The 12,146-nt window shown below is 48.5% G+C and overlaps 1 protein-coding gene across 2 annotated transcripts in view; it reads left to right on the top strand.

The window, feature by feature from the left end:
- The window catches only part of SEZ6 (seizure related 6 homolog), an 83,537-nt gene that overhangs the window by 48,672 nt on the left and 22,719 nt on the right, over nt 1–12,146 (top strand). For both annotated transcript variants that reach the window (XM_043999899.1, XM_043999898.1), the window contains exon 4: nt 6,504–6,699. In XM_043999899.1, coding sequence (XP_043855834.1) covers nt 6,504–6,699 — 196 coding nt within the window. The remainder of the gene's footprint in view (nt 1–6,503; nt 6,700–12,146) is intronic.

Here is a 12,146-nt window from a genome sequence, read left to right as displayed (position 1 = left end):
GCCACTGAAACCCTTCTAATGGCCCTTTCCTTACCTTGAAGATGCCAGCGGCCCCAGTGTGGGTGAGATGATGGCCTCCCTCTACCCCCACCCCCAGCCACCAGTGGCTTCTATAGCTGTAAGGTGACTACATATAGAATCCACAGTTGAGACTGCTCTCAGAACTCACGATACGATCGCTCCAAAAAGCCTCTGGATAATGCCATAGGACTATTCTTGGAGCTTCAGAACCCACAAGAGAATCCACAGTTGACAGGCTTTTAAAGGAGCAAGGTGCAGTGGGAAGCATGCTAGACTTGGAGTCCAGAGAGTTTCAGGTTCAAATCCAGCCTTTGACACTAATTGTGTGATGAGGAAAAAGCCCTTTAAACCTCTCTGAGCCTCAGCTTCCCCATCTGTTAAATGAATATAATGATACTCATTGTTATAATAATAGCTAATATTTATAGAGTGCTTGAAGGCTTGCAAAGGACTGTACCTGTGTTATCTCATTTGATCCCCCACAACAACCCCTGGAGGTAGGAATTACTATAACCCCCATTTTACAGATGAAACTGAGACTAAACAAGGGTAAGGTCAAGAGGCTGAGAAAGAGCAAATGACTTGCCCAGGGTCTCACAGCTAATACTTGTATAAGGGCAGGAGAACAAACTACCCTCTGTTCCTCCTAGAAGTCATTTCCCTCACTGCATTGCTGGACAAGTTGCTATATTATAAATTTCTTGAGGGCAGGGATTGTGTGGGTTTTGCCTTTGTATCTCCAATCCTAGGAGCAATACCTTTCCAAGTACACAGCCGGTGCTTAATAAATGCTAGCTGGATTCAATTGAATTCATGTGAATGAGATCATGTATGGAAAGCACTACTTAAATGCTAGGCGTTCATATTCTTTTTAGCTGAGATCCCAGGCCTGGGCCATGGTGCTGTCTGTGCTCTGGAACATGGGGCTCTGTGAAAGGTCTTTGACCTTTCTTTGTATCCCTGGCACTTTACCTGGCACATAGTAGGCGCTCTATAAATATTGGCTATTGTTATTGATGGATTGATTGATTGACTGACTGATTGACTGACATGGGAAGAGGAACAAACCAGGAGCTGTGACCTTGTCCTATCTTGCCTCTGTTTCTTGGCATGGTCCTCCTCACAGGAAAGAGAAGTCTCCGAAGAGAGGCATCACAGTAATGGAAATTCAATTCATCAAGCATTCATGAAGCACCTACTGTGGGATCCCAGGCTCACAGAACTAGAGCTAGAAAGAACCTGGGGGCCATTCAATCCAACTCTCTCATTTGATACACAAGGGAAGTGAAGCCCAGAGAGGTTAAACAAAAGACCCGACTTCACACAGGAAATAAGTGACAGACAGGAGAATCTAACCCAGATCCTTGGATCCCTTTGCACGTTCTCAAGGTACCAGGCCTCTCCTGTGTTCCAGAAAAGCACAGAGGATACAGAAGCAAAATTTCAACCAGCGTGACCCTCAAGCATTTTAGGTTCTGTCCAACAACAGATCCAGAGTCAGAAGTCCTGGGTTCAAATTGCTACTTATTACTTTCACGACCTTGAGTAAATTACTTTCCCTATCTCGGCCTCAATTCCCCCCTCTCTGTAAAATGAGAAAGTTGGCCTTAGATGATCTCCAAAGTCCCTTTCAACTTTGTGAGCCTGTGAGATGGATGACAATTCATCTCAGTGTCTACCTCAGTCTACCAGGCAAGGGCAATGGGCCATGGGTCCATTCTCTCAGGCCTAAGTAGATCTTAAGGAAACAGGAAGGGAATCCAAGGTCCCCCTCTCCCTCCCAGGAGAACCCCAGAGGACTGAGAAAAGCCAGGGAGACGAATCACAGACAATAAAGACCTAGGGAGGATGGTCCAGGCCCTACCCTGTTGCCATGACAATGCAAGCCTCCATCCTTGGGGCTGCCTTGCTCATAGCCAGCCCAGCCCAGTTCCAAGGTGGAGGCAGAAGATGCCCTTGCTTCCTCCTTCCCTCTTCGGTCCTCTCAGCTCCTCTCCCCTCCCTCTGCCCCCAAGACGGACAGCCACCTCGTCAGCGGGCTCCGAGATGGCCGAGCCCTGAGCAGAGCTGACATTTCAATCTGTCTCTGGAGCATTTCCTCCAGCGGTAAATTGCCTCAAGACTTCATCACAGCCCCATCCTCTGCATTCCCTCCTCCCCACCCACCCCCGCCCCATCAGGCCCAGCTCTCCTACAAGTGACAGGCCTAGACATGGGGGCTGGGCTAAGAAGTGACAGAGCTGACCAGGGCAGGACTTAACCCCGTCCCGTAAGAGAAGGGACCCACCTGCCGCCCTGTAGACAAGCCAGGAAGGGTCTCCAGGCGGGGTCTGGCACCCTCTTGTCCTCTGGGACACCTTGTTACAGCTCCCTACCTGCAGTGTCCTCCCCACCCGTACCAGGAGCTAACGATGATGGATTGGCAGCAGCTCAGAGCTGGAGGCGGAAGAGAATTCCAAGGCCACTTAGTCCAACCCTTGTGTTTGACAGAGGAGGAAGCTCAGGCTTCAAAAATTAAAATGATTTACCCAAGGTCACACAGGAAGAAAAGATTCGACACCCCTGGCTCCAGATTCAGAATGCTATTCTAATGGGCCGTGTTATCTCCTGACAGTAGAGGTGCCAACTTGGCAGCCTCCAGCCTTGGGGAAGCCAATCAATATCTCCTGAGAAAGAGGCGACTCAGTTCCCCTCAGGGGCTCTGGCTTCCAGGAGCCAGGGTGGACCCGTGGGAAGAAAAGACTCCATTCCAGCAGAAAAGAGGAATGAGGAACAAGAAGCAAACTGTCCTTCAGAGGAAAGAAGACAGAAATTGGAATCAGAGTCTCCCCCCCCCCCGCCACCCCCGGGGGTCCGACTATTGGGATTCTACTGCTTACTTGCTGTCTGACCCTAGGGAAGCAAAACCTCGCTAGGCCTCAGCTCTCTCCGTAAGATAAGGCAGCTAGAGAAGAGGACCCCTAATATTCCCTCCAGCTCTAAGTCTGTGATGGGGGGACCCTCCCGATGAGGCGGGGAGACTGCAGTCTTTGAGTCAGAAACTGGGTTTAGTGTGGGCAGCCGGTGCTGAGGACAGTTCTATGAAAGCACAAGGAGAGGGAGGTTCAGACCTTCGCTCCTCAGGAGGGTGAATGGGAAGAAAGAGAGACCATTAGGATAAACTCCTTGAAAGTATGGAGCGGGAGCAGCTAGGTGGTACAGTGGCTAGAGCACCGGCCCTGGAGGCAGGAGGACCTGAGTTCAAATCCAGCCTCAGACACTTGACACTTACTAGCTGTGTGACCCTGGGCAAGTCACTTAACCCCCATTGCCTCACCAAAAAAAAAGGAAAGTATGGAGTGGTTTTGCCTTTTTTTGTATCCCCTGCATCTACCACAGAGCCTGGCACATAGCAGCTGCTTAAGAAATGCTTGTTAGGGGAAGCTAGGTGGCGCAGTGGCTAGAGCACCAGTCTTGGATTCACGAGGACCTGAGTTCAAATCCGGCCTCAGACACTTAACACTTACTAGCTGTGTGACCCTGGGCAAGTCACTTAACCCCAATTGCCTCACTAAAAAAATAATAATAATTTAAAAAATAAATGCTTATTAATTGATCGATCGATTGATTGGTTGATTGATCAAGAAGATCACCACAGTAACAAGAGTCCCAGGACCTCTTATTCCACATGGGCACATGGGGGACCAAGAGTTGAGATTCAGCAATGGTAGTCACCAAGGAGAGGAAGCTTACCCCACTGCATGACAATATCCTGAGGCAAAGTCTCATTTGCCCCGTCTGGTTACACCTCTGGGGAAAAGACAAAGACATTGGGTAAAAATCAGCTGCCAGGGAACATGGGGAGAAGAGCAGAGCAAGCAGGACAGGCTCCCAGGGGGCCAGGGCAGCTGGAAGCTGATTCGATATTCCTTGCTGCTGAATCGGGGACAATGGGGAAAGGGGGTGGGGCACGGTGGGTGGCAGAGAAAGGGAGGGCATCCAGGACATTGCTCTGAGGAAGCTGCAGTCAACTGAGAGGTAGTGAAAGAGGCGCTTCTGGGTGAGGGGAGGCACCCTGAAGGCCAAAATGGGCTGAGGTCTTGGGGCAACCCCACAGTAGAGGGAACCTTCCCCACACTCTCTTCAAAGTGTGCCCCACCCCCACTCCCCTTCAGCCAGTCAACAAACATTTATTAAGCACCTACTATGTGTCGTGCATTGTGCTAGGAGCTGAGAATACAAAGAATGAAACAGTCCTTGCCCTTGAGGACACAACATGCCCATATATAGGTTTATGCAAAATAGGTACAAAAATAGAGTCAGGGTAATTTGTGGGGGAGGCACCAGCAGCTGGAAAGACTTCATGCAGAAAGTGGAAATTGAGCTGAGCCTTGAAACAAACAAGGGATTCTGTGAGATGGAGGAAGGGAGGGCACCCCAGGCATGAGGGACAACTAGTGCAAAGGCAAGGAGGTGAGAGAAAGAGTGACCCTGTGTGACCCAATTACTTCTATGAAATCAGCCTGTGGGGGCAGCTAGGTGGCACAGTGGATAGAGCACCGGCCCTGGATTCAGGAGGACCTGAGTTCAAATCTGACCTCAGACCCTTGACACTTACTAGCTGTGTGATCCTGGGCAAGTCACTTAACCCTCATTGCCCTGCCTCCCCCCGCAAAAAAATTTTTAATTAAAAAAAAAGAAATCAGCCTACAGTTGTGTTAACTCCTTTAGCAGTCAGACTATGCAGGATCTGCACCTGGGTCCAAGTCCTCTCCTATCTAATCCAGTTTCCCAAGATTAACAATCCTCCTTCTTTGGAATGTTCCAGGAGCTATTTTCCTGTGGTCCCAGGACCTCCTCCACCTTTCACAACTTTCTCAACCTCCTCTGAAGGCAGAACTTCCTCAGCTGTAGAAAGAGGGGTGGAATGGACTATAGCAAAGCTTCTTAAACTGTGGGTTGTGACCCCTCTATGGGTAACTGAATGTGGGGGGTGTGAAACATTTGGCAGTAAACGTTTGATCTGTATAACTATTTTATATACCCATATATTGGGGGATAAACTGGGAATACAGATTTCTCAGGCAAAAAGAGGTCAAGAGTATGAAAAGTTTAAGAAGCCCTGGACTAGAGGGGGCAGCTAGGTGGTACAGTGGATAAAGCACTAGCCTTGGATTCAGGAGTACCTGAGTTCAAATCCAGCCTCAGACACTTGACACTTACTAGTTGTGTGGCCCTGCAAAAACAAACAAACAAATGTAGTTACAAAAAAACAAAACAAAAACCAAAAAAAAAAAAGTTCGGGGGCAGCTAGGTGGTGCAGTGGATAAAGCACCGGCCTTGGATTCAGGAGGACCTAAGTTCAAATGCGGCCTCAGACACTTGACACTTAACTAGCTGTGTGACCTTGGGCAAGTCACTTAACCCTCATTGCCCCATCAAAAAACAAAAAGAAGCCCTGGACTAGAGCAGGGGTCCTTAATAGTCTAGTGAAGCCTAAGGGCCCCTTCTCAGAAGAATGTTTTTAAATGTGTGAAATAAATACAAAAGAATCTCATTATATTAAGTTATCCAAAAACATTAATGAGATGAGGAAACAGAGACGCAGAGAGGCGGTCCATGATTCTGTCTGGACTGAAAGCATATGGCCCCAGAAGAAAATCAACTTTCCCTTTCTAAAGGACCCTGGTCCTCCACTTCCCCCACCCAAGCCCTTGCTGATTTAGGTTCTGTCCTCCTTGCTACCCCAACCAGACTCTAAAGATCAATGTGGTGAAAAGAGAACTGAATTTGGAACAGTGGCTTTGAACAAATCAGATCCTCTCTCTCAGCCTCAGTTTCTACATCGATAAAACAAAGAATTTGCCTTAAATTATTTCATTCAACCAGCATCTATTAAGCATTTACAATGTGCTAGGTGCTGAGGTACAAAGTCAGAAATGAGTTCCTGACTTCAATGAGTTTATACTCTACTAGGAATTTACAAAGAGGAAGAAGGGGGGGGGGAGAGTTCACAATGGGACTCTAGAACTGACTGTGCAAAGCTATGAAGGCAAGAGATGAGTGTCGTGTACAAGGAAGTTGATCAGTTCCATTAGAACAGAGAGCGCTTGAAGACAAGGGATATGAAATAAGACTGGAAAGTTGGTACGGGAAACTCCTAACGCAAGTCAGCACCTTCTAGGTAACTTAGTTGCCTGGACCACTCAGGGGTTAAGTGGTGAATTTCCCAGGGTCTCATAGCCAGAAGTAGGACTGGAACCTTGGTCTTGGTTTCGAGGTTAGCTCTCTTTCCAACATCCACCATGTTCATGTTCACCACTCAATGTCATGTTTACTACTGTAGAATAGCAATGCTGGAAGGGAAGAGTAAGGAACACAACTCAGAGCATTGGAAGAGGATGAGATGGGGTCTCCACAACTCAGGAAATGTCTGGTCTTGCCACTTGGCCTATAGAAGGGTTGGGAGAAGGGAGTTTGACTGGCTTACTCTGTACCCACAGGTCCAGAACATAAGCTTGCTGGAGGGTGAGACAGTGACGGTTGAAGGTATGGGAGGTCCTGAGCCATTGCCCCTGGCCAACCAATCATTCCTGCTGCCAGGCCAGGTCATTCGAAGCCCCACCAACCAGGTAGCCATGAGGTTCCAGAGTCTCCTGCCACCCTCAGGACCTGGGACCTTCCACTTCCGATACCAAGGTAGGACCCCTGGCCCCGTGGTATGTGGCAGATTTCTCCACCCCCATCACACCCTGGAGAGAAATGCCGGAAACAATTATTTGCAAACAGAGAAGGGCTTGTCGGCTGAGCCACCATCTGGCTGGGGAAAGATGGCGTCAGTGCCCGTCTGGCACCCCCAGCATCTTCCCTCTTTCTGCTCTACTGAGCACTTGTCTGGAGGATAGACCCTTCCTGGGGTTAGACAGGCCTCTGAGTTGGGCTTCCAGTTGGCACTTCCAGGTGCCCAGCACAGGCAGGCGTCATTCCCTCCATGCCTTCAGTCGTAGTTTATTCTGTGACTCCTCGCTGCCCTTGTCTTTTCCCTATACCACCCACCCTAAGCCTTCCCCATTTCCCTGATCATCCTGAATAGCAATGGGAATAATGCCCCCTGGTTAACCAACACCCACCACCGGAGGGCTTCCAAGGGTTCATGTTATTGCCTCTGAAAGATTGAGAGATAGATGGAAATGCCTAGAGAGGGTCCCTCGACCTGATCCCCCCTTCCCCAGCTAGACCACTCCTGTCTATAATCACCTAGCAGTCACTCATTGAGCAACAGGCCCGTCCTTCACCCCTCTGAGCCAGCTGAATCAGGGTTAAATGATCGGGGTAGCTTTGAGGCACACTAATGGGGAGATAATTGGTGTGAGCAATTACCGGATCATTTAACATCATTAACGGCCACCTCCACAACCCGGGGAGGTGCCACAGCAGAGGGGGGCATCACTAGGCACTCGCCACAAGGGCCACTGCTCCCCTGGGCTCAGACCAGGGAGCACAAAGGCTGACCCCACGGAGTCAGGCCCTTGGAGCTCCTGGGTAGGGGGATTAGGAGACAGTTTTACCCCTCTCTTTTTCCAGGATAGATCCAACTATGCCAAGTCAAACACGGGTGATGGGAGCCCTTCAGGAGGGCCCACGAGGAAGGGAGAACACGGTGGGGCCAGGGCTACCTGTGAAGAAGGAGATGTGGGTACCGGGGAGGTGGGGCCCACAGAGAGAAAGGAGCAGGGGCCTCCGAGGAGCCATCTCTGTGTCGAGGCTGCCCGGCTGCCGCCTCCTTAATGGCACATCAATTCTCCACCAGCGGCGGGTATAATTTCACGCAGCTCTGACCTTCATTGTCCCTGCAAATTCCTTTGCACAAAACATGAAACTTTGCCTCTGTTTGCCCAGACAAAGGCAGCTGAATAGAACCCAAAGCTGCAAGGCCTTTGGGGGAAGTGGGGGAAGCCACACTCTGGGGCTGGGGGGTGGGTAGGGCCGTGCATGTGGGTGTTGTGAGGGGGAGGACAAGGGAGCGGCTGGGCCTGCACTGGTCTCCTTTCTCTGCTCTTCAAAGCCCATCCCTCCAATAGCCCAACTTGTGTTGTGGTAGCATTTTTTTTTTTGTCAATGATCAGCTCTTTCTGTAATGAGTGTAATTCCCCTAATTACAGACTGTAATTAGCCCTGATCCTGGAGATGGGAACAGGAGGAGCCTGGGGCCCACGCACTGGTGTCGCTGTGTGGCTGGCTATGCCAAGCTTCCTATAGCCTGGGTGCCAACCTAAAGAGAATGAATGGGGCAGGGAGCAAATGAAGCCCCCCCAATATCCCCAGTGGGAAGAAAGCTGAGTTCCATCCTCCAAGAGGACCAGAGAGAAAGTTAGTGTTCTAGAAAGCCCCCTGCCCTAGGCACAAATGCCATTTTACCTGGGCTGCCTAGAACCGATGGGTAGGACGCCACATTGGCCCCCAGGTTCTAACCCTATACTTATCCTGGGGCCTGGGACACCCAGCTCTGCCTCTGCCAGATTTCTGGGTTGCTATGGTTTCCAAGGACTCCACACTAGCCCCTCCTCCTCAGCTACCAGCAGGCGAGGCAAGGAAGAGGCCACTTCTGGAGCCCACCTCCCCCTTCACCCCATACCTGGTACAGGACTCGGCCCCAGAGATATAAATGGGAAAATAACAACAGATTGTGGTGAAGTATTCCCTGGCGAGCTGCTACCATGGCAACGGGAGGCAAATTAACAAGGGAATGGCACTTTACCCATCATGGGTACAGGGGACTTTGTTTGGCCCAAACTACAGGGCCTGGCCTCCTCCTCCTGCATCCCCCTCCAGCTCTGCCCACCCAAGGAGCCCCGGTCACTGAGAAGGGCACAGGAGACCTCAGAAATGTCTCCAGGTCACTGGTTGGTGCATCAGCCCCTCCCTAGTTCAGGATATGCAACCAGGCCTTTGTCTCTGCCCCCAATTTCCTTCCTTCCTCCTCCCACTCATCCCCCACCACCACTGAAGAGAAGAGAAGACAGGCTGTACATCTAGACAGTCCTGGTACAGGCTCAGTTTATTCAGCCTTCAGGTCAATAAGGGCTGGGGGCCAAGTGGATCGGAGGGCCAGGCCTGGAATCAAGAAGACATGAGTTTAAATACGGCCTCAGAAACTTACTAGCTGTGTGACCCCGGACAAGTTGCCTGACCTCTGTTTGTCTTGGTTTCCTCATCTGTAAAGTGGAGATAATAGTAGAACTTACCCCCCAGGGTTAACCTGAGGAGCAAATGAGACCATATTTACAAAGTGCTTAGCACAGTGCACCTGGTACATAGTAGGTGCTTAATAAATGTTTGTTCCCTTCCCTTCCTCTCTGCCTCATGTGGCATGACTGTGAACCTTCACCATCCTGCTTCTTCTTCTCTCGGTGATATGTGATGCCCACAACCAAACACAGGATCCTAGACACAGTCTGAGAACGGCCTCTTAAAGTGGGACTCTTACCTCCATAGTCCTGGACACTGTGCCTCTTTTAATACAGTTTCAAGACTATATTAGGGGGGCCGCTAGGTGGAGCAGTGGATAAAGCACTGGCCCTGGAGTCAGGAGGACCTGAGTTCAAATCCGGCCTCAGACACTTGACACTTACTAGTTGTGTGACCCTGGGCAAGTCACTTAACCCTCATTGCCTCGCAAAAAAAAAAAAAAAAGAAAAGAAAACTACATTAGTTGTTTTGTCTGCCCTGTCACTCTGCTGAATCTTTTGACTTTTGTTGTTCAGTCATTTTTCCGTCATGTCTAACTTGTTGTGACCCCATTTGGGGTTTTCTTGGCAAAGATATTGTGGAGTACCTTGCCAGTTCCTTCTCCAGTTTATTTTACAGAGAAGGAAACTGAGGCAAACAGGGTTAAGTGATTTGCCCAGGATCACACAGCTAGTAAGTGGCTGAAGTCAGATTTGAACTCAGGAAGATGAGTCTTCCTGACTCTGGGCCCTGCACTCTGTGCAGTATGGTGCCATCTAGCGGTCCTTTTGACTTTTACAATCCACTAAAACCCCAAGCCTTTTCTCCACTTTCTAATCCCACATCTCCCATTTTGTATTAATGAAATTGGCTTTTTGCACCAAAATACAAGGCTTTACATTTGTCCCCCATGAAATTTCATCTTATTAGATTGGGTCTTACATCCTGACCCATTGAGATCTTTGGGGATTCCGATTCTGTCATATTCTGTATTAGCTCTCTCTCCCAGCTTTATATCCTATGCAAATTTGATGAGTACGCCATTTATTCAATTCATTGATTAAAAATGTTGAGTAACACCAGGCCAAAAAGACAGCTTCCTAGAGAGCCAATGATGCTCTTTGGATCTGGCTGTTGAAGTCGTTCTGAATTCTCCTAACTGGAGGAGAAGGGGAAGGAAACCTGCCCTTAATTAAAGTGTTTACTATGTGCCAGACACTGTGCTAAGCACTTTGCAAATATGGTCTCCTTCAATCCTCACAGCAGCCCTGGGAGGAAGGTGCTTTCATGATCCCCATTTTGCAGTTGAGTAAACTGAGGCAGACAGAAGTTAAGGAACCCGCCCAAAGTCACATCGCTAGTAAGTGTCTGAGGTTATTTGAATTCAGATCTTCCTGATTCCAGGTCCAGCACTCTATCCACTTTGCCACTAAAGTCTCTGCCTAATTATATTGCTCAGCCCACACTTCTCCATCTCACCCATAAAAATAGCATGAGAGAATTTTTTAAAAATGAGATCCATTGCTAAAATTTAGCTAAAACATATCTATAGAATTCCTTCAATCTGGTAGTCTAGTAACCCTGTCAAGAAGGGAAATGAAGGAGGCAGCTAGGTGGCACAGTGTATAAAGCACTTGTCCTGGATTCAGGAGGACCTGAGTTCAAATATGGCCTCAGACACTTGACATTTACTAGCTGTGTGACCTTGGGCAAGTCACTTAACCCTCATTGCCCTGCAAAAAAAAAAAAAGGAAATGAAGTTGGCATGACCTACTCTAGATGAAGGAAGCCATACTAGTCACTCATGATGGCTGGTAACTATTCCTTTAATAATATGACCTAGAATTTAACCAGGCATTTGTCAGTCAATTAACAGTTGTGAAGTGCTACTTGGGCAGCTATGTGGTGCAGTGGATAGAGCACCAGAGTACAGAAGAATCATCTCGAGTTCAAATCTGGCCTCAGACACTAGCTGTTTGACCCTGGACAAGTCACTTCACCCTGTTTGCCTCAGTTTCCTCATCTGTAAAAGTGAGGTCACCAAGAGCAGGACATGACTGAACACAGGTCAAGTACCTATGAACCAGGTACTTGAATTGAAGTCAAGCTCACTTAACTATAGTTTGAACCATCTACTCTCTTCTATTCTTTTTTTTTTTTAAGTGAGGCAATTGGGGTTAAGTGACTTGCCCAGGGTCACACAGCTAGTAAGTGTTAAGTGTCTGAGGCCGGATTTGATCTCAGGTACTCCTGACTCCAGGGCCAGTGCTCTGTCCACTGCGCCACCTAGCTGCCCCTTACTCTCTTCTATTCTTAAAAAATTGGAACAGTATTTTCCTTCTCCAACCCTTCAGTACCTTTCCCATTCTCCATAATTTTTCTGAATCACTGAGAGTGGCTTAGCAATCATATCCCCCAGTACTTTCAATTCCCTGGGGTGTCGTTCATTTGGTCCTGATGGCTCAAACACATCAGATACAGCGAGGTGGCCCTTTGCTATCTTCCTGCTTTTCTTGGATTGTCTCCTCTTGTTCATCCTTCCTAATCCAATTCAGAGGTCATTCCCCTTGGATGAAGAGTGTAAACAGAGGCTAAATGAAAGCAGCCTTCTCACCATTGTCCATCACCACCGAACAATCCACCTCCAAGCAGTGGTCCTCTTCCTTTTCTGACCCTCTTCTTTTTCCCAACATAGTGAAAAAAACATAAACAAACCAAAAAATCCTCAAACCCCTTTTTGTTGTCCTTAGCCTTCTTTGGCAGTTTCATTTCATTCTGAACTTTAGGGCTCAATACTATCTTTACATGTTCTTACCATAATTTTGTACTTATTTTCCATTCTTGCTTCCATCATCTGTATTTACCTTGCCAAAATATGTTGTTTGGTGGGTATTTTTTGCATCCACCTTGGCCTTCCC

Source organism: Dromiciops gliroides, chromosome 4 (assembly GCF_019393635.1).
Source record: "Dromiciops gliroides isolate mDroGli1 chromosome 4, mDroGli1.pri, whole genome shotgun sequence".
In the NCBI taxonomy this organism is placed as follows: domain Eukaryota; kingdom Metazoa; phylum Chordata; class Mammalia; order Microbiotheria; family Microbiotheriidae; genus Dromiciops; species Dromiciops gliroides.
The sequence above is the reverse complement of the archived record's forward strand: the minus strand, read 5'-3'. Positions and strand labels throughout refer to the sequence as shown.